The 24097-nt window shown below is 28.6% G+C and overlaps 1 protein-coding gene across 1 annotated transcript in view; it reads right to left on the bottom strand.

Moving 5' to 3' along the window:
* Positions 1–411: 411 nt before the first annotated feature.
* LOC106683538 (tetraspanin-9) overlaps positions 412–24097 on the bottom strand; it is a 159608-nt gene continuing 135922 nt past the window's right edge. The window contains exons 2-7 of the mRNA XM_014425064.3: positions 9959–10034; positions 6148–6339; positions 4970–5149; positions 3487–3598; positions 2570–2694; positions 412–746 (exon numbers count right to left, since the gene is read on the bottom strand). Coding sequence (XP_014280550.1) covers positions 642–746; positions 2570–2694; positions 3487–3598; positions 4970–5149; positions 6148–6339; positions 9959–10021 — 777 coding nt within the window. The 5' untranslated portion in view covers positions 10022–10034 and the 3' untranslated portion in view covers positions 412–641. The remainder of the gene's footprint in view (positions 747–2569; positions 2695–3486; positions 3599–4969; positions 5150–6147; positions 6340–9958; positions 10035–24097) is intronic.

Genomic DNA, 24097 nt, shown 5'->3' with positions numbered 1-24097 from the left:
TATATATACTTATAAATGATAGTACCTATATGAGATATATTTAGTATTTATAGTACCTATAAATCAGTCACATGTATGAGAATATATATATATATTTGCATTGCATTGATCCAGTTCACTAGCACATGAATTTAAGTACACTGAAATCCTTTTGATTTATATTTGAATAGGACAATAAATTTGGCAGAAGAGAAACCGCAGGGGTTTTAAACCCAAATTAATTCAATTATTTTAATTGTATGAATAAATCAAAAAAATTATTTAGACATCTGTGAACCTAATAGTTATTGAAAAACTTTATCATATTTTAAAATTATTTATATACTAGGACTTTATTATATAGGTAGGAATTATAAATCAATTGTATACATTACAAATTTTATGTATTTTCCACAACAAAATATACATAAATGCATAATAAATAATATTTATTTACAACATTACATTTATACAAAAGAAAAAAAAAAATACAAAAAAGAAGAATTTAACCATCCTTCATAACTATTAGTATTAACAAGTTCAGGCTACATCACATTAAATAAAATAAATAAATGTTGAATCCTCTATCATTTGGAGTCGTCTCATGTTTTGATTTATTGTTAGTAGCGAAAGAAATATTTAGTTCATGAAGGGATTTTATTTTATGAGGGGTACGAAGTTGAACTGTAAGCCTTGTAGATGTGTCCTTTTACTCTTTTATGCTGAACTGTGCAGAAAAGCAGCATTGCGGAAATGAGTCCAAAGAGCTAGAATAAATGTGGTATTAATATGTTTACCATAATAGTTTTGAAGTACTACACAATAACAATGTGATCATAGCTAATTTGTTACGGACAACTTTATTATGATTTTTTTTGGGGGTTTCATTTTTATTATTAAATATCAGTTAAAAATGTCAAGGAAAAAATATTTTGAAACTTATCATATTAAGGTGAATTATTAATATGGTTGAAAAAGAAAAAAGTGACAATTTTAAGTTGAGTTTATTTGGATATTAGAAATAAGGTAAAAAAAAAAAGATCTCAGAAAATTAACAACTTAGAATAAGCAGTATTTGAAATAAAATATTATAAATGCTTTCCAGGAGTTGTTTACTTGAAAATAGATTTTAATATTAGACTAGTTATAAGATAAAAATGTTTGAAAAAAAGGCGAAATGTAGAATATATACAGAGAATAAATCTGTGATTTTTTTTTATTATATATTTTTCTATTAAAAAATTTTGGATTAGTGTTTTTTTCCCTAGTCTTTTCGATTGATATCTAATATATAACAATATTTGTTTGTTCGTCCTTTATCACTGCCATTCCGTTCATCCGATTGTGATGGTGCTTTTTGCTAAATATTCAAGATTTTCCTAGGAACATTATAGGCTGGCCAGATTTTTTTGATAAAAAAAAAAATGCATGAACAAAATTAAGCATTTTTGGTGCATAGCTCAAGGCCAATATAAGTTTACATATTTTATGTAGTATACGTATGAAAGTATCATATATAATCAAAATTTCTTAAAGAATAAGAAAAAATCACCTAAATCGGACCAGTATTAACGATTATACAGCGAAGTTAGCTGTCACCATTTATGTTACTATAGTTACCACCTTATCACTTCATATATATATTAAGTGATATCAAAGTTTTAAGTACTCAATCAATGTATATATATCCTCAAATATAGCAAGAGCGAAACACAGACGGGTCTGCTAGTGAGTAATAAATTATTCAAATTGAATATCTGCTAAGATCTTCCAAAAATAAATATATTATCTTCAACAATGTAAAATTATTTTAATTCATTTTTAATTATTAAAATTTATTTAAGGCTCTTCAACCAGCAGAGTCATGTTCCAGCTTCTTCTATTGTACTCTTGCTACATTTACCTGGATTTATCTATGTTTATGCTATGATCTGTCATTTCAAGAGTAAAGTACTACTCTTAATAACGCATTTAATATTGTTTAAGTTTATCTAATAAATGCTTAACTGATGGCAATAAAATTTGAATTAGAACTTCACTGATTAATTACTGATATGATATTGGTCTTAACAACTTTACAACTAGTTCATTACTCTAAGGGTACTGGACTTCTTACTTTAATTCCGGACTATATGGTTTTAACTCTTACCCCCACTGATAGTCAACAAGTGAAGTAGTATAAAAACAAATATGTAATTTATTTTCGACTTCTATAATTCCAGCCCACACAGTATTTTTTTTTTTTTTTTAATCAATTTTGGAGGGATAAATTAGTTTTTACTCGAAAACAAATCCAACTAATTGTAAGCAAAACATATCTTCACTTCTTTATCATGCACTGCAATTTCTCACTTCACTAATTTACTTATTCAAAATAATTTGAAGATTTCAGTTTGAAATTAAACTTTTATTGATTAAATCCACGTAATATTGGTTAGTACTAAATAAATTCAATGATAAATAAATTGTAGTTTTATTGGATATTTTGAATTTCAAACTACCTATCATTCCTATCACCTAATTATCTATAAAATATTCTTCAATCACTCATAATTAAATTGAATATATAAAATTTATGGTAAAATAATACCTGAATAAATGATATGAGAAGACCTATTACACCAACGATATGTAGCTGACTGACAAACCACATAAGAACTTGTTCTGAGCATCCTTTGCTATACCAATAGGCAATGTTTCCTTCTTCCCAGCAATCTAAAAAAGTATTTGTAAGTACATTTTTATAATTACTGTTATGATTTTAACCAATGATAATAAACTTTTGATGATTTATAAAATTTCCTAGTGGAATTTTGTGTTGATTAATTTCAAGTTTTAGATTTTAAATTGAAAAAAATAAAACGACAAATATTTTTGAACATGAAAAAATTCCATACAAAAGCTAAACTTTAAAAAAAAAATAATTTTATCCATTTATAAGTATAACATTTCATTTATCCCTATCATTTTATAAATTAATGATAAAACATATTTTTAAAAGTTTATTGAAAACATTCATTACTTTACTTTCTAGTACTAAAAATATTTATATCAAGAAAGAATTTTAATAAAAAAAAAAATGTTCCTTAACCATTTGCATGATAGGTGTGTCTGAGAGACCCATAATGGTATTTTCTTTCATTTTGGTGTTCTGGACTAATTTGTTTTTTAGTTTTTAGGTTGTATAATCCATTTTCATAGAAATGAATAAATAAGTACAATAATATATGCATATATTTTTAGGGTATAATATGATATAAAAATAGATAAATAATGTTACTGGATCTGACAGAGACACCTATTGTCGCGATTAAAAATTGTGTCTAATAGTAACAGTGGTATTACTGAATGTGATTCACTACTTCAACCAGATGAACACATTAGAGTAAAAATTAATGTTTAAACTATAGTTTACTGTTGAATGATGCTCATATTCATTAATTGGATTATTCGAGTAAGAAGGGAACATGAATTAAAAACTATATATGTACATAAAATTATGCATACTTGTCATATTCTGGTATTGAGGAAGGCAGCAAGAGACTGGAACTATTCTTCTGTCCTCCCATGCTTTTATTTCATACCAGTCTTCATAGTTATTAATACCACAGCAATGGAACTATGCATAAGGAAGTTAAAGACAAATCACTAAATATCTTAACTAATGTAATTTATATACATGTGTCAAATTTAAATTATTTAATAGGTATGATAATTTCTTTAAAAAAAAAAAATAATAAAATGAAAACCTAGAATCAGAAAAAAACGTGAACTAGTAATAGGAAAGTAAACTAGACATGATAAAATTAGAAAATAATAGTATGCATTTGCATGTATTCTTCAATGTATTTGATGTATTTCTGAGAAAAAAAAACCTTATCTCTTCCTTTTAAATTTATGAATTGAAAAACATTTCAGACCTCTTCTTGTCCATTTTTAAATCCATTTCCTAAAATCATACATTAAATACTGTCAATAATCTTTAAAAAAATCATTTAAATCATTTTGCTAAATTACAACCTTTTTTTAAAAAAAAAACATTTTGACTATTATAATTAAAAAAAATTTAATTACAATACTACAATTTTTATAAAAAAAAAAAAAAAAGTAATTTTATCAAAATGTTTTATATAAGAAAAAAATCATAACTCCAAAAAATCATACATTAAATACTGTCAATAATCTTTAAAAAAATCATTTAAATCATTTTGCTAAATTACAACCTTTTTTTAAAAAAAAAACATTTTGACTATTATAATTAAAAAAAATTTAATTACAATACTACAATTTTTATAAAAAAAAAAAAAAAAGTAATTTATCAAAATGATTTATATAAGAAAAAAATGAATGTATGATTTTAGGAATTGGATTTGAAAATGGATAATATGAGGTCCGAAATGTTTTCCAATTCATAAATAAAGTTTTAAGGTTTTTTTTTTTCTCAGAAATTACTACAATGATAACATGATAACATTTTGTTTCATATAAAATGTACTTTAAGTACTATTCATTCATACTTGAGCTCATGTTTGAAAGTTTGAAGCCACTGAACCTGATTGTATCAATTTTTTGGGGGTGGGAGATGTAATATTAATTTAAAAAAATTCCCTTTATTAATTAATTAACATCCACTGTCATCATACTTAAGAGGAATTAACATCTAAATGGTATCTCTTATAATTGGTATGACACCATAAAGGCATCAGACTCTCAGTGGTGTTCGATAAGATTAAAAATTATAAATTAATTTGAATATGTATAGCTTTTAATTACAACTTTTTGTCAACTTTATTAATTGACAAATAAATTATTCACAAACTTCACAAAATATTTTCATTTTAAAATACAATCATTTCAATGGTTGTTTCTTCTAATCAATTACTGCACTAACTCATTCTTATATAAACATAACTTCTTACAATTAGCCACATTCATATAATTGTAACATGTGTAATTAATATTTACCTGATACTATCAAACAAATACTTACTTTTGTGTGAGCCTTAGACCAAATGACTTCCAAACCATTGTCAGTTGAATTTCTGTAATGAAACCTAATTCCATCCATCAGCTCTTCCTTCAGAATGTCATTCAGATTCTCTCTATATATGAAGGCGAGAGTTGCCAGAATGAATTCAATTAGAAACATAAATATAACAAGGCTGAAATACTGAAAAGAAAAAATATGAGATTAGTTTGCAAAAATACTATAACATCTAAAATAATTTTTATAATTTTATTTATGTCTTTTAGTTGGCATTTCATAGTAAGTGGTAAGCAAATACAATCATAGAATACTTCTAATATAAAAAATAAAATATATACAGGGCCATAATGATACTGAGCAGCTAGAAATTTCTCAAAATCTTGCCTATCTCCTCTAACCACTTTTACATAATTTACCATGTAAATTAAAACAAATAATCATCTCCTTTCTTACTTATAAAAATTAATTCCCAATGATGTTACATTTGTTAGCAGCTGCATTGAAGCAACCTAGTCCAGCCGACTAGAACAGTCTTTCTCAACATTTTTGTATCAAAAAATTAATATTCAACTTCCAATAACAAAAAACTACAAGAAACTGAAAAAAAAGATCATTATTGTCATTGAAATGTATAAAATTGTACTAAATCATCCTCCTTTCCAAGATTATAAGCAGCATACCCTTTTTTTTTTTATTTTGAAAATAAACCTTCATCAAAAACATGAAAAATGGTTAGTAAAAAAAGTAAGAAATATTAGATATGTGAGGGGAACTTACATGCTCAGGCAGAGATTTTGACATATTCCTGAGAATTTCCAGTCAATCTAATGTATTTTTTTGCCCACTCTTTATCGGCAAAGCTAAAATTCAACCACTCTAGTCAGAATCTCTGCTTGACCTTGGTTAAGTTCCCCTGTCGTATCTAATATGCTTTACTTTCTTTATTTCCCATTCTCCATATTTCTTCTCTCTTATTCCTTTCTTTATAATGTTTTTTCCAGACACTATATTTATTTTAGCATATTTTTTTACTCATCTATATAACTTTCTTGCCCATTGTATCATATATTACATTTTTCTTTCATACATTTAGTTATATTGATTTAAATGGTTTTCATTATTTTATTCTATTTATTTATTTTAATAATTAGAAAAATATTTTATTAAAAATATGCTCTTACAGTTACAAGCATGCATCTGCTCTGGAACCAGCTGCCACAACATGCGAAGAATGTAATGAGTACAGTAGTCGCTCCGACGATAATTAAAAGGATGTCAGCACTGAGTAGAGAATACTGAGGGACGAGGCTGGTGTAGCCATCGTGTATTGCTCTCAACCATATTCCTACTCCAAGAATCCCACAGCCGGAGAGCTGACAAGACAAATAGAGATTTAGTACTTAGTGTTTATACACCACTTATCTACACCAGAAAGGTTTAATTTATAAAATATAAATATTTAGTGACCTCCTTCCCAAAATTTTTCTTTATTTTAAAAAGCATTTACTCTACAAACTGATGTTTAGGAGTCCTCCCCCATCTTTAGGGTGGGTACTTCTACAAGTTTTAAAAACAATTCAATAATATAATATAAAAACTTATTTAACAATTACTACTTAAACATTAGTAACAAATTTATATAAATTACGCTATTATAATAATAATATTCTTTCTATTTCTGGCTCCCTATGTTAAAAATCAATAATAGTACAATGTTGTCCCATCATAGCATAATAAGCAAACTATTTCAATTTTGAACAAAAATTTTAGATCTAGAAAATAGCACAAAAAGTAAAAGAAGCTGTATATATCACAAAAAATATGAAGAGGGTAGTAAATTTTATTTGAATATCTATTTCATTGCAGTGTGATAATGATACTGAAGAGTTAACTAGTGGTTTCCCAAAATATTTTATTTTTAAAAAAATGATTCAAGTAGATTTATAGATTTTAGACATAGAGAGCTAGGAATAATATTGTTATAATAGGATAATTTACAGAAATGTTTAACTAATATTTAAATAATAACTGTTAAATAGGTTTTTATTATTATATTAATGTTGCATTGTTTTTTCAAATTTGTAGAATTACCCCAGAAGATGAAGGAGGACTTCGAAAAGTATGTCTATATTATAAATATTGTTTAAAATAAAGAAAAAAATTTGGAATGGAAAAAATCACTAAATATTTAGTATTTATTGTATACTAATTGAAAGAACTTGAAAACTATAGTCTGTTAAGGGTATCTTGAGTAATTGTAGTCAGGATGCCTGATGCGCCTGCTGGAGTCAAGTTTATATTTGAAAGATTTTATAACAAGTTTACTGCATGTTCACAGATATAGAATACAGCCAAGATGAAGGTAAATCAATATCATAAGAAATAACTTTTTGAGTATTGACAAAAGATCTTTAATAACTCAGGCAACCATGTCAGGGAAAATTGATGCATAACTTACCAGAGACTCAAGCCACACTGAACAGAATGCAGTTGTTACATTAGGTATAAAGGAAACAGAAGAATCAGACATAATGTTTAAAATAATAATGAAGAAATATTGTTTGTATGCATGTCTATATATTATTAATCAATGCTTCCAAATTAATACACAGCGAATGACTTCCAAACGATTATCAGTTGAAATTCTATTGTCATGCTAAATATATAATTACTGTACTTTATAGTCTAATTTATATGAAGAGTTGCATTTCAAAACACACCTAGTCCATTTTCAATATTTTAATTAATCTTTTTAATAACAGTTTTGGTACTATATTCTCACTGTATAAAATAATTTCTTCCAAAAACAGTTAAATAATATTTGATTTATCAGTTTTTGGAAGAAATTCTTTTTTTTTTATAATTTAGGATCAAAACTGTCAATTAAAAATTGATAAATGGACTTAGTGTCTTTTGGAATGCCAGTCCTCATATAATCTACAGAAGACAATACCATTGGTTTACAAGTAAAATACACTAGGTCAAAAATTGAAGTTTTGAGATATTCGATGATAAATTTTTTTTTTAATGTTATAGAAATAGTAATTTTACTATTTCATACATAAGCAGATCTTTATGATATAAATAAAGGATCAAAATTGTTTTAAAGATAAATAAATTCTTTGAAATTGAATCTTTTCAATATTTTAAACTAGAAAAACCAAATAACTCATAACTAGAAAATTTTGACAATGTGTTTCGCTTGTAACCTAAAAATATATTACATATGTATATTAAAAAATTTTGAATACTAATATAAAAATTTACTTTATATTTTCTATAAATGAAAAAATGCAAATTCAAAATTGCATCCCACTTCAAGTACTTTAGACTTTGAACAATTATTAAAATAAATAATTGATTAAAAATTTAATAAATATAAAAACACATATAAAGAAATAATAAGGGTAAAAAGATTAAGCAAAAGAAAGTGGTAACTAAAAAATGTATTCTAATTACCACAAAAGTCATTCTTTTTTCAATCAGTTAAGTACACAATTATTCCTTTTCAACCTCAAGTGTTGTAAATCTCCTCATTTCCATAATATACTTTTTTTCCGTGATTGACCATTTACCTTCTATGTAAGAGCTTTAGAACATGTCTGTTCTATTAGTATAAGAGCGGGGAAGAAAAAAAGGCAGTTATTTCACCCCAATTTTTGATTACTTTAATGGAAACTATGTATAATTACAATTCAAAATTAATGAGTCTGCCAAGTATAGGTTTTTTAACCTTTTAACTTTTCAAAACCTTAAAAAAAAATAATTTTTCATTCAGAGCTCTATATTTTAAAAACTACCAACAACACTAGAAAACCTAAGAGAAATTTATTTAAAGAGTAAAGTTTCTCGGAATATTAGTGCTAACAGAACTATTTATGTTAAATGGTTCTCGAGATATAGCTTTCTAAAAAGCAGCATTTCTTAAAATGTACTGAAAGATTAATAGTTAGGGAATTTATTTTGAGAAATCTATATCTCATGAACTATGTGACGCACAGATGTTAATTAGCACTCAAATTAAAGCTAATTAAATTTACTATAAAATAATTTATACTATTTATCTTTGCAGGATTAGTAGTTTTTATGATATTTGACAAAATATCAACTACAAGTACAACTACTGATCTTTCAGTACATTCTTTACATTTTTATAAAATGTTGCTTTTTAAAAAGCTATATCTCGAGAATATTGAACATAAATAGCTCTATTAGGGCTCATATTTTAGCAAATTTACTCTTTTTTAAATTATGTTCTCTTTGATTTTCTATTATTGTTGGTAGTTTTAAAGCGGAGGTAGAGCTCCGAATGAACAATTAATTATTTTTAATGTTTTGAAAAAGCCGCCATTTTTTATTCCTCCTACCTATACTTGGTAGACTCATCAATTTTGATCAGTAACTGTATATGTATTTTTCATTAATAATTAGGGTGAAATAACTGCCTTTTCTCCTCTTGGGCTCTTGTACTATATATATTATTATTATCGTTTTCAAGTTCTTACCAAGGAATTTTAGCATTTATTCTTTTTATGATTTTGTTCCAGAAGTACTACTCTAAATGAAAAAATTAAAGTGAGGAGAATCAAAATGGAAAGAATTTTGGATCACAAAGGTTTCATTTAGTCTGAAGTCTGAAGGGTTGAATAGGATGTTGGACACAGAGCTCAAAATACGGAAAATTCAAGGTCTGATTATTTTTATGACATCCTAATTAAATCAAAACTGAACATGAGCGATTTTTGTACTATTTTTTTTTTCTTTTAGTATTAAAAATATCTGCACATATTTCTTTGTGGTTAGTGGTAGTAAAGAAAAAATTTACTCTCATCCAAATTTTCTTTCTGTTTAATGGTTTCATCTATAAAAGTTTTTCAATTTTTTCATGAAAAATTGACGCTTAACAAAGATACATCCAGATATTTGAAGACAAAGTTATGATACATATAGATTATTAACTATGAGTACTGGTCTAAGTATTTAATAACTCACCCATAGTAAAACATTGACATAGCAAAATACGTATCGAACACAAGTATAGCCGCTGCGACTCATGCCTCTGCCGGAACTGTAACACAGGGAGAACATTTCAATTGATAATAAATTAAATTGGATAAAAATAAATAATGAACTATAACACATTAAAATAAAATGGCTTTTGATGGGAATATGTTACCAATAAAACTTGTTATTAATACTATAACATATCAAATAAGATATGTAAAGTCTGATTACCTCTTCAAAGAAATTTTTATTTTTTTATTTTTACCACTGTTTTTAAATTTTTATGAATACCAGAACACCAATGGATTCTAAAGAGGGTTGAAACTTAGCCCTGTACTTCCCTCTAGTCTTTTTCCTCAAACTTGTGGGGCTTGTAGGCTGTTGCCTAAACCACGAAAAATTATTATGTAATATAATGTAACATAATTAATGCAAAATGTATACCCAGTAACAACGATGGAAAAACTAATACACTTATTTTCTCCTTTAGTTTATAATTAATCGTTTCATGTGTCGGGTTTAGTAAAAATAATTAAAGCAGTTTTGTAGAAAACCCTCAAAAATAAAAAAAATAAAAGAAATCTGTACAACTACAAGCCTACTGAAATATCAGTAGTTAGTTAATTTATTTTGAGAAATCTAAATCTCAGGAACTATGTGATGTACAGATGTCTATTAGCACTCAAATTAAAGCTAGTTTAATAAAGGAATTTATGACGTTCATTTTCGTATAAGTAGCAGTTTTCATGAAATTTGCTAAAAGAAAATTGATTTATTAGTTCAGACAAATTTTCATTAGCCAAATTTATATTAATATGTGAATATCATAAAAACTACTACCCCTTCTAAGAAGATAAGTGTCTAGACTACGTTATAGTGCATTAAATCTCCTTTATTTTGAGTGTTGGCAGACATATGTGCGTTTTATGGGTCTAGACATATATTTTTTTTAAAAATTCAACATTTTATACGAACAACTAGAAATTAACTTTTTGTGAGTTTATTTTGTTAGAAATCATAAAAACCACTACTCCTATAAAAATAAAAAATATTAACTATTTTATAGTAAATTTAACTAGCTTTAATTTGAGTGCTGGTAGACATCTGTACATCCAATGGTTTCTGAAATAAAGTTTTTCATAAATCAAACTTATTGTCCGAACAACTATAAATTAATTCATTTTAGCAAATATCATGGAAACTACTATTCCTACGAAGGTAAAGGTCATAAACTACTTTATAGTACATTAAACTAGCTTCAATTTGATTGCTAATAGACATCTATACATCACATAATTCCTGGAATATAGATTTCTCAAAATAAATTAACTACTAATCTTTAAGTACATTTTTAAGAAATGTTGCTTTTAAAAAAGCTAGATATCGAGAACTATTGAACGTAAATAGCTCTCTCAGGGCTAATATTTCAGCAAATTTACTCTTCTTTAAATAATGTTCTTTTATATTTTCTAGTGTTGGTAGTTTTTAAGATATAGAGCTCGGAATGAAAAATTTATGTTTTGAAACAGCCGTCATTTTTTATACCCCCTACCTATACTTGGCAGACTCATCAGTTTTGACTAGTAATTATACATAGTTTTCATTAGAGTAATCAAAAATTGGAGTGAGATAACTGCCTTTTTTTCTTCCCGGCTCTTCTACTAGTATATTTGTCATCTCGACAGGCAGGAGAAACCTGCACTACTCCACTGCGTGAAAAGTTCGGTAGAAATAGGAAATAGCTGGAAAGAGACCCCTACACAGACAGGCGGAATGACAGTAAAAGTGACGTTCTAATTGATCGTGTATACATAATACTGGTAGATTACCGACAAAATCTTGAAATCCGATCATTCAATATTTGAAGTGGAGTGTATAAAGAGAAAGCAGAGGGCTACGAGTTCTTCGTTCATATTCACGAGCTCTATCGTGCGTTTAACTTTTTTCTAGAAGGCAATGCCAAAATAATGGCCTAACAAGCTTTCGGTAAATTACTAATCGAAAGAAACATTGCACAAGATCCAGGCTATTCGATTTATCATCTACAAGTAAGCGCCAGTCGGACGTACAGTTTAGGGATCTTCGTGATTTAAGTCTGATAGACTATCGATGACTATCCATATGTAATGCAACCATCAGTATTACCTTCAGTTCTCTCTTACCGCCATTAGAAATATAATAACGTAAATAGTTGACCGTAGATTACTATGTGGAGAAGATGTTCGAGGTGGAAGGGGTGCGGTCAGCAAATAAATATAAATAAACAAAAAAAAAATTAGATTTATTTTTTATTATTATAGTTGTTTGAGAAAACTTCTTGAAGGTAGGTTCTGTTTGGGGTTTGTTAATGAATATAAAAGTGGTTAATGAAATGTTTTAAATTTAGGAAATAATTTAATAGAAGAAATTATTGGGACAAAGGCAATTAGCCGGCATTAATGAATTTTAAGGAAAAAAAAGGAATACAGACAGAATAAGGAATCCTTGAGAATGACCTGAGAGGTCGAAACGTCGGATGTTAAAAAGAATAAAGTTGAGAGAAAAGAGATCAAAATTGTTTAAAAAGAAAAAAAAAAAATTTATTTGTGTCAACGTATCGACCTGAAAACTGAGTTTAACCAGAACCTCTGCCTGGGCTTCCTGATGAAGACCTGAAATTCAGGTCGAAAGGTTGGCACAAATAAATCATCTTTTTTTTTTTTTTGTCATTTGTGTTTATTTAGTAATCATCTTCTCCACAGAGTAAGATTGTACTGTGAGCTTTAGTGAGTCTGTATTTGCGTAAGAATCGTGTTTATTATTGGGTTCTATGTTGTACTATTGGTATATTATGGAAGATCGATGAATGACCGAATGTTATAATAAAAGGAAGATGGTCCAAAGAAAAAACCATTATATATGAGTCAACTATTCGTTGGGGGTAAAAATGTTTACCTCATTTAGGTATTTTTATCTTTTTTAGCCGCGATGAAGCCGTGCAATGTGAGGCGAAACGTTGGTCCACATTAAATAGTTTTACGACTATTTGAGTTTTTTTCTTTGACCCCATTCGGAGCTCTTCCTTTCATTATATATTAAATATACTGTGTATTAGACAATAAAAGTGTTCGTATAATAAAAAATAAACCTCAAGATTCACGGCAGCCATATTGAAGTCAGTTTTTGAATGACGAATGCCATTCTGAATTATCGTGTAGAAATAACATAACTACAAAAACTACATAAAAATAACACGTGGATACTTGCTTCCCTAAAAGCTGTTGTAATAGCTCAAAATAAAAAATAGTTGACCTTGAGGAAGTTTTCTACCATCCTTATGCTTAATTACAAATAACTCTTTTGTTTTATAGCTCATTACTTTTATCTCTATACCTAAATGTAATAAAACAACTTAATGGGTAAATTTAGGTTTATTATCTGAAACGGAGAATGAAAATTCTGCCGCAAGGTCACCCACCTCTTATTTGGACTTTTAATTTAATTAGTTTAATTATTTTAATTCTTTATAGTCACTTAACTACAGATGGAATATATAGTAAAGGGGTTGTGAAAAATTTCGAATTCAACTTTTCGACGAAAATACACGTTTTGACGTCCTCTGAATCCAAAAAATGGTGTATGTGCGTGAAAAGACTAAATTAAAAACGAAACGTTTTTGAAACTGAAATTACAAATTTAAGGCAAATATATGCCTGTGATGTGACAGCAACTTTTACGACCGACCGGGAGTGTCACTTTATATAATCGATTTTACACATTATTTGAATTTTTTCAAATACGGCACAAACTATTTTGGTTAAAATCTGTATAACAACGTACAATTACACGGCCATTACTATCAGGTAGGTATTAGTATCAATGAAGTAGCTTGACCGGGCTTGAATACTGAATTTTCAAAATGGTTTTCTCTTAAGTGCATTTATTTGAAATAATTAACAATCTCAAATTTTCATTAGTAATGAAAAAACGGATGAACATAACTGTGAAAGGACTTGATAATTAACTTAAGGAGATAATGGAAAAAACAAATATTTTTTATCAGATTGAAAAGATATTTCCGGAAATAATAGTAATAATATAGACGCACTATATACCATAGGAAAGACAACGTTTTTAAAAAAATAATATTTAACCCATGAAGTCGCAGAAGGTAATTTTTCAATTTCGCTAGTCAGATAACTGTTTTTATGTTACTAGAGTTATTGAATATTTAATTTCACTTAACCTGTATAATATATATGAGGCTTTTAAATAAAAGGATGACTAACTCCATAAAATCATTCTTAGTATTTTCAATATCATTGAATAAATTGCAAAGAGCAGAATTTAAATTCTAATTAACTGTTATATTTTTGATACACTTCTGCAAAAGAAAAATGTCAAGATTTTGCAAGCAATGTATAATAACTTATTATCGTTGGTAAATCTGTCAACTGAAATGCTCATTCGGAAAAATAGTAAGGAAAAATATTGCCACATTATATAGAAATATCTTTTCTGAAACGAGAAAGGATTAATACCAGTAAGCAGTGAATAAGTTTAATAAAATCTGTGTAAGTTTAGATAAGAATTGAAGGCGATCATACAAAGGCCAACTGAACAAATAAAAAAAGACGGACACGGAAGAAAAATGTTCACGATTGACCCATTCACAGAAATGAAATTGACAATAGCTCCTCCAAAGAGGACAAAGTAACAAAGAGACGTGTAGGTTATCACACATACGTGGGGGCGTCTTCAAGGGTCAACCTTTCATCTGGACTTGACTTTCATTTAGAAAACGCATCGAGTCAACGCCTTTCGAGAAAGTAAACCAACCTTCACTTTTTAAAATTTACTTTCGACCTTATTCAAAATCGATTTAATAAGTTTTAAGAATTTGGCAGTGACTATTTCCTCAATCTTTTCCTACTAGTGAGCACATTTACAGGATATATGTCAAGTGACGGGCCTTGTTTATATTCTATGTAAATTGGATATTGCATATTACTAATAATATTTTTAAAACAGAATAATATAAAAATTAGAAATACTATTGTACTAATTATAATTATTACAAGATATAAAAGTTATTAACTGATACTGTACTAAGAATAAAATGAGTTGAATACAGTGTTACAGACCAGATGAAATACAAAATGCTACATCTAAAACAATATATTGGTTATATTGCAGTATTTCAGGTTTAATAGTAATGTCGAGAAAAAAAATTCAAAATATTATGCGATTAATAATTAAATGTAATTAATAGATGCTCAACAAATGAATGTACAGCAAATACTTTTATGAAAACTGATTCTATCTGAAGCATGTCGCGTAAAACAATAACAGGAAAACAGAAAATGATATAGCTGCTTTGCTTGATTGTCACAAAATGTATATATATTTTATTTTGTCTTTAATCTTATCTATAAATTGTACCATAGCTAGGAGTTAATTCTGTCAACTCTTCAGGATAGTCTGTAGCAGGGTCCCAGTAGAGAAAGTATTCTCAGTCTATGGTATTATCTTTGGAATACGTCCAATTCAAAATAAAATAATAATAATGTGAACCGCTACGACCCATCAAGGGTCATGGGTTCAGTACTTTGTAAGGAAGCACTGTTTTTAGAACAACGATTGTAGAAGGAGGTAATTTTTTCAAGATCATGCTCAACCACCAGATTTTCCCCAATTAAGGGTAACCAAATTGTGAGGCTGAGTGGACCTCAGGAGGGCTCCAGAAACTACAGGGTTGAATCACGGCTACAGTGTAACAGAAAATCTGCCACAGTGGTATTCAAACCCGGGTCTTTGGAGTTAGTATAGTGCCCTACCACGATGCAACCGCAGTCCCACCAAAATGAAATAAAAACATTAAATTTTATTAAATATGTTACAATTGAATGCAGTAATAACATAAAAATAATTAGAAACGATTACGCTTATATTTCCAATTGATTATAAGGTATTAAAAAAGGGAACAGAATGTTATTGAAAATCGTAAAACTACAGCATATAAAAAAGTTCTTTTTTTTTTTCGTACTCTTCATTACAACAAAATTAGTACTGTATACATATAATACATGAAATTTATTATATATTTACTGAGTCTTCTCCCTTTGATTGAATATAAAAAAAAATAAGAGATTATACGCTGATAGGGAGGAAAGGATATTGTGACAGCGTATAGAGAAGTAAGAACTTCTGAGCTATCGTATCTGAATCCTATCAATCGTGCCAGCACCTTACATTCTATTATGCAATCTTGTAAAAAATATTAGTATTATTACTTTCCTCTATTGTAACAGCTGTAAATTGATTCCACCTGGCTCCATTAATTTATTATTTAAAAAAACAAATCATTTGGAAGTGGAACTCATAATCCTCTTTTAGCATACATATCGATTTCAGTAAAGATATCGATGATCAATGGCGTGTGAACGAGATCAAAATAAGTATTTAATGCACATAATCACGTTTCGGTTTTGGTAGGCTTTCACTAACTGCGGTTGGGGAGAAATATCCTATAACGACAAGCCTTGGCCACTAACTTGTGTCATCATAAAAGAATTGTGGCTGCCTGTTTCCAAACGAGAATATTACAAGTCGAATTCCGCAGACTATAAAGATTACCACACGTTTTGTTATTTCATCAAACCACGATAAGTTTATAGTATTGCAGTTATAGCTCTACTTAAAGTATAATCTAAGGAAACGGTATTTGTTGCTCTTATTTTCAAATCTAAGTAATCTATATTCACAATAAAGCTTGCATGCTTGTTTGTTTGAACGCGTTAATTTGAAATATAAAAATCGTTTTGTATTAGATAGACAAGTTATTGGGGAAGGCTTTAGGGCATTGATCGGCAATGTTTTTATACTTTTTTGCATTTTTAAAGGTTATCTGTCAGATGGCGAGCACCACTGTGTTTTGTTTTATTTTTTTAATATGTTTTAGTAAAAAGAAGAAAAAAAATTACAAATGACATTAAATTCACTACTGCGACAGATATTGACGTTAATCGCGATAGATCTGATCGTACTACTTTACTATAATGATAATAAGTATTATCAAGACGGCAACAGTGTCCTACGATAGTTCCTGTCGAGGTTGCTAATTGTCACCGTTTAATAAAACTGTTAGTACAAGAGCCAAGAGGAGAAAAAAGGCAGTTATCTCACCCCAATTTTTGATTACTTTAATGAAAACTATGTACAATTACTAGTCAAAATTGATGAGTCTGCCAAGTATAGGTAGGGGGAATACATAATGGCGGCTATTACAAAGCGATTAAAAAAAACTAATTTTTCTTTCGGAGCTCTATATCTTAAAAAGTAGCAACAACACAAGAAAACCTAAGAGAATGTCATTTGAAGAAGAGTAAATTTGCTAAAATATGAGCCCTAATAGAGTTATCTACGTTAAATAGTTTTCGAGATATAGCTTTTTAAAAAGTAACATTTCATAAAAATGTTGTGTGGGACGTACTAAAAGATCAGTAGTTAGTGAATTTATTTTGAAAAATTTATATCTCCAAAATCATTTGACGTACAGATGTCTATTAGCACTCAACTTAAAGCTAGCTTAATGAGCTATAAAGTAGTTTATGATGTTTATCTTCGTATGATAATAGTATACATGAAATTTGCTAAAATAAATTGATTTATAGTTGTTTCACAAATTTTCATTTGCCAAATTCATATTTATATGTGAATATCATAAAAGCTACTACCCCTACGAAGATATGTGTCATAAACTACTTTATAGTAAGTTAAATTTTCTTTATGTTGAGTGTTGGCAGACATATGTGCGTCTTATAGGTCTAGAGATATATTTTTTCAAAAATCCAACATTTTATACGAACAACTAGAAATTAACATTTTGTCAAATATCATAAAACTACTATCATACTACAACTCCTACAAAGATAAACATTAAACAAATAATCAAAAAATTAACTATTTGTAGTAAATTTAACTAGCTTTAATTTAAGCGCTGGCAGACATCTGTACGTCCAATGGTTTCTGAAATGAAGTTTTTCATAAATCAAACTTATTGTCCTAACAACTATAAATCAATTTATTTAAGCAAATGTCATGAAAACTACTATTCCTACGAAGGTAAAGTTTATCAACTTCTTTATAGTCCATTAAACTAGCTTTAATTTGAGTCCTAATAGACATCTGTACGTCACATAGTTCCTGAGATATAGATTTCTCAAAATAAATTATCTAACTACTAATCACTCAGTAGATTTTTAAGAAATTTTGCTTTTTAAAAAGCTATATCTCGAGAACTATTGGACGTAAATAGCTCTTGTAGAGCTAATATTTCAGCAAATTTACTCTTCTTTAAATAATGTTCTCTTTGATTTTCTAGTGTTGTTGGCAGTTTTTAAGATATAGAGCTCAGAATGAAAAATTAAGGTTTTGAAACAGCCGCCATTTTTTATTCTTCCTACCTATATTTAGCAGACTCATCAATTTTGACTATTAATTATACCAAGTTTTCTTTAAAGTAATCAAAAATTGGGGTGAGATAACTGCCTTTCTTCCCGGCTCTTGTACTATGTGTAAGTACAAACTTCATGGAAGCTTACCAACAAATAAACATATAATTTACCATTATATTATTATTTATCAACGGTTATCGCTTCATAGATATAGAATTCATAGATAAAACATCAAGTGTTTGATGTTTATCGATGGCTGGCTCGACTAAACACTAATATTAGTCAAAAGCCATAGTTAAGTCAATTGTAGATGGCATCTGTGTGCAAACAGGAAATATTTATTTCGTTTTATTGTCAGATAAAGGACATGTTTCATGAAGTAGAGGAACGCCACTTATGTATTACATGAATAATATGTTTTCTAACAAATATCTCTGCGGTAATGAAAGAGCTGACAGCTTCGCCGCTAGCTATACTCAGCCTCCCACCGACTACAGTTCAGTTCCCTTATCCTACATTCAAAAATCGATAAGAGCTGACCTCATTGAGGAATGGGACAGGTGCTGGCACAACATCTCAAAATTATAACAAAATAAAAAGTACACATTACAAACTGACTCAACTACTGACAGAACATGGACCGTCCAAGCACTACTTTGAGAGATTTCACATAGCTAACACTGATTTCTGTAATTGCGACAGACAAAGTTCACAATCTGTTGGTCACTTACTTTTCGAATGCACCCAGTACGATCAACGAATGTTCAATTTAATAAAAACCTGCATAACGCACGGAGGTACATGGCCATAAGCAATAAAATCTTCAGAAAATACAAAAAAGAGCTGGTCCACTTCATCTCAAATATAGATTTACCTCTTATATAATAACAATCAATTTAATTAATGTTTTGTTCTAGTTTAATATTATTTAATAGATCCGCTACCTTGGACTACATTTGGACATACGATTAACCTGGAATCCTCACACCAGACTGAAAAGACTGGAAACTGCACGTCGATTTCGACTATTACAGCACTTACTTGACAAACGGTCAAAACTTCCAACACATTACAAAAGACTGATCTACATACATGACTGTAATAAGGCCAATCAGGACATATGGAATTGAGCTTTGGGAATCCACTAAACCTTCGAATTCCTCTCGTATCCAATCCTTACAATCCAAAATCCTTCCTAAAATCCGCAATGCTCCTTACTTTGTCACAAATAAAATCATACATAAAGACCTTAATGTTCCCTATGTAACCGATCTAGCTCGAACCAGATATCATTCCTTCCATTATAAACTCCCTAGTTTCTAATATTGCATCATCTTCCATTCCTGAACAATCATCCGAGGCACCTGAAAAGAAGATGGCCACAAGACCTGCTAATGTAAAATGTCATTAGAGTGCTACCAATGGGCAGTTGCTCTACACGCCTGTAACACTCCATTTTAACTAAGATCAAATTTACTAAATGTATTATATAATATACAGTTGTAAATTTCAATAAACATATTTAAAAAAAAATTCCCATATCTGCACTGTATTTATTTATTTTTATTCTACATATAATTCTTGTTATCTATTGTATTAAATAATCAGTTGCCTCTCCTAACCACATATTCTAATTGCATCGTTTTATTTATTGTATTTTATACTTTATTTGTTTTTAGTTCTGTTTTTTTGTTTCTGTTATCTTTTCTTTTAATATTATTAGTATTATTAGTATAGTACTATAACACATTTCAATGTTAACACCATATTACATACATACAATGTGCGGTTTCGCATGGAGTATGTAAATGTTTTAAATAAATTCCTCCTCGGGGTTACAACGGAAGAGAAAAATATATATCTGCGGCACTATAGATTAAATTTATTTTCTGTAGAAAATAAAGTTTTCCAGTTTTCTATAAGAACTGAAAAAGATAATTTTTCATTAAAAGTCTGATTAAAAAAGTAATTGATATGATATTGAAGGAAAGGGGTAAATCAATTCGAGCCCGCATCTAAATCGATACATCGAAATGTTAATCATACTAGCAATAAATGCAGGACACTCCCAATCCCAACTGACACAAGTGCTAAACCATTAGATCTGATTCACCGATGACTCATCGCTGTACTGAGGGTCCACGTTCCGAGATTTCTCCCAATTTGCCGAAAAAAAATGAATGCAAACAGAAACAAAGGCTCCATTCAGTGCATATTTTTAGAAACGCCATACAAAGATTCAATATTGCATAAAAAAATATCTTGAATAAGTTATAAAACAAACTATGTCCTTGTGGTATTCCTCCTTATTATCAATTTCACAATCAATTTTTTTAATGCAATTTGTTTCTATTTTTATTTTCTAAAACGTAAATAATATCGTTATTTCAGTTTTTCTGAGGAAGGTCGCGGTAGTGATGAAAATTCAAGGTGAGCACAATAACCATGAAATTGGCAGTAAAAAAAAAATAAATGATACAAAAGAATTTTTCACCGTGTTTATGAGACTAAGACAAAAAATTATTGCTATTTATTATTTTTTTTCTGTAAAAGGATGTCTAAAAGAGATGAAATTAAAGAGAAAATTATACTTTTCAATAGTTTTTATTTACTTCACTAAAAATTAATGGGTGTAGCCCTATTTTCGAAATATATCTTATGAATTATATAACTGTTTTCAAATATTTTAAACACATTTTATATGATTATTACATATGAACTCGATTCTCTTGGTCAATTTCATATCTCCCTAGACTCTTTTTACATCGTTTTAATTTAATAAGACCATGTAAAACTTCTAGTTCAAAATAATTATAGTGAAATAATGTGTAAGGTATCTGTGAGATAAAGGATATAATCCCAAAAGGTCATATTAATATATTATAAATCGAAATTAAATTGTGTTAGTAGAATATATATTTTTTTATATCTAAGTGGTGAACCAAACAACTACTAGCAAAAACTAAACAGTTTGCCAACGTATAAAAACATATTTCAGCTTTTCTTAAATAGTAGTATATTTTTTGTGTTACGATTTCAGGACAAATAATTAAACAGTCAGACATTCGTTTCTAACAGGCTAGTACCAAGTTCAGAACCGTTCCTGATAGTACAAGAGCCAGGAAGAAAAAAAGGCAGTTATCTCCCCTCAATATTTTGATTACTTTACTGAAAACTATGTATAATTACTAATCAAAATTGACGAGTCTGCTAAGTATAGGTAGGGAGAATAAAAAATGGCGGCTGTTTCAAAACTTTAATTTTTCATTCTGAGCTCTATATCTTAAAAACTGCCAACAACACTAGAAAATCAAAGAGAACATTATTTAAAGAAGAGTAAATTTGCTGAAATATTAGCTCTACAAGAGCTATTTACGTCCAATAGTTCTCGAGATATAGCTTTTTAAAAAGTAAAGTTTCTTAAAAATCTACTGAAAGATTAGTGGTTAGTTAATTTATTTTGAGAAGGAGAAATCTCAGGAACTATGTGACGTACAGATGTCTACTAGCACTCAAATTAAAGCTAATTGAATGGACTGTAAAGAAGTCTCTGACCTTTACCTTCGTAGAAATAGTAGTTTTTGTGATATTTGCTAAAATAAATTGATTTATAGTTCGGACAATAAATTTGATTTATGAAAAACTTCATTTCAGAAACCATTGGAGGTATAGATGTCTGCCAGCGCTCAAATTAAAGCTAGTTAAATTTACTACAAAATAGTTTATTATTATTATTAATTTATTATAATTATGTTTATGTTTATCTTTATCTTGGATTTTTGAAAAATAAATCTCTAGATCTATAAGACGCATATATGTCTGTCAACACTCAAAATAAAGGAAATTTAACTTACTATAAAGTACTTTATGACACTTATCTTCGTAGGGGTAGTAGTTTTTATGATATTCACATATGAATATAAATTTGGCAAATGAAAAGTTGTTCGAACAACTATAAATCAATTTATTTTACCAAATTTCATGCAAACTATAACTCCTTCGAAGATAAACATCATAATCTACTTTATAGCTCATTAAACTAACCTTAATTTGAGCGCTAATAGACATCTATAAGTCATATGGCTTTGAGATATACATTTTCAAAATAAATTCATTAACTACTGATCCTTCAGTACGTCCCATAATGCTTTTTAAAAATCTATATCTCGAAAACTATTCAACATAAAGAACTCTATTAGGGCTCATATTTTAGCAAATTTACTATTCTTTGAATGACGTTCTCTTAGGTTTTCTTGTGTTGTTTCTACTTTTTAATATATGGAGCTCCGAATGAAAAGTTATTTTTTTAATCTCTATGAAACAGCCGCCATTTTTTATTGCCCCTACCTATACTTGGCAGACTCATCAATTTTGACTATTAATTATACATAGTTTTCAGTAAAGTAATCAAAAGTTGGGGTGAGATAACTGCCATTTTTCTCCTCTTGGGCTCTTGTACTATGATGGTTAAAACAGTCTCTGTGCCTAGACAAAGACGGAAGTCACAGAGTTTTTATTTTTTGTTTTCATTTTCTATAACATTTTTTACAATTTATTATAATAAACTATAATAAAACTTAAATTTAAAAATTATTATTAATATTTCTTTTTAAAGAAAAGAACTAGGCTCTAATGAGTAAACCTCGAGCTAGAGGGTAGGTTGAACTGCAGTCGCTTTCAGGCTTGGGGTCGTTCCGATTTTTTCCCGGGGCGATCTAGTGAGGAATCATTTCAGATTTAAATAATTGACTGAATAATGTTAGATTAGGTAAACATCTAAAATGAATAACCGAGAGAAATAGGTAACTTCCCATATTCTTCACTTAACAGTTAAACAATCGAGGAAAAATTCATTGGAAGGAAGCCTAACCCTGAACTAGATAATGTTCGAGCATGCAGTGTTAAAGTCCATTTCCAAGTTAGAGATATTCATCTTGCAAGTAATATATCAACAGTCATTGTTCATATGATACCATCACTACCCTCTAAATATAAGTTCCGGCGCCAACCACGATGCTTCTTTTCAATACTTTTTGGGGGGGCCTTAAAGACTAAATTTAATGATTTATAAGTAGATAAATATTGTTTTATTCCACTTTATCAAACCAAAATCTAAAGAATTGTGAGAATAAATCAGGAACTAGGCCTCCTAAGTAGGTGAGGTGTTAGAGGGCTCGAATGGTCGGCTCTGAATACAGAGATGAGCGATGTCAGTAGCTGAATATTAATGCCTCGTCTGCTCCAGTTCTGTATCCAGGCGATGATATCTCTCCATTTTAATCAATTTCAGCAGACGACTGCACAGCATTGATACAAATTTGTAATTATTTTAACATCACTGGAATCGGAAGTTAATATAAATCAATTATCATTCTTAGTGTGTCATATGGTCAACAATAGTCGATGGAGTAATTAACAAAAAATTATTTATTGAAAATTAACAATTTATACGATTTTTATTTACCTCTGTTATTGCTTAGAGACATATAGTTATGAAGCTAGTAAAATAACTAACAAAATTCGAAGGTACAATATCAGAAAAAAAAATACTAACTAAAATATAACTAAAAAAAAAAAGGTTTTAAATTTCAAATACACAAAGATTATAAAATAATGATATTTAAAATAGAACTAACTAAAAATACATTCCATACAAATTTCTTTAAGTAGAAATTCAGAAAAATCTAAAATC

This window comes from Halyomorpha halys, unplaced genomic scaffold, assembly GCF_000696795.3.
Source record: "Halyomorpha halys isolate HHAL.00 unplaced genomic scaffold, Hhal_1.1 Scaffold493.1, whole genome shotgun sequence".
Classification (NCBI taxonomy): Eukaryota; Metazoa; Arthropoda; class Insecta; order Hemiptera; family Pentatomidae; genus Halyomorpha; species Halyomorpha halys.
Note: the sequence above shows the minus strand (reverse complement) of the source record. Positions and strands in the feature narration are given on the sequence as shown.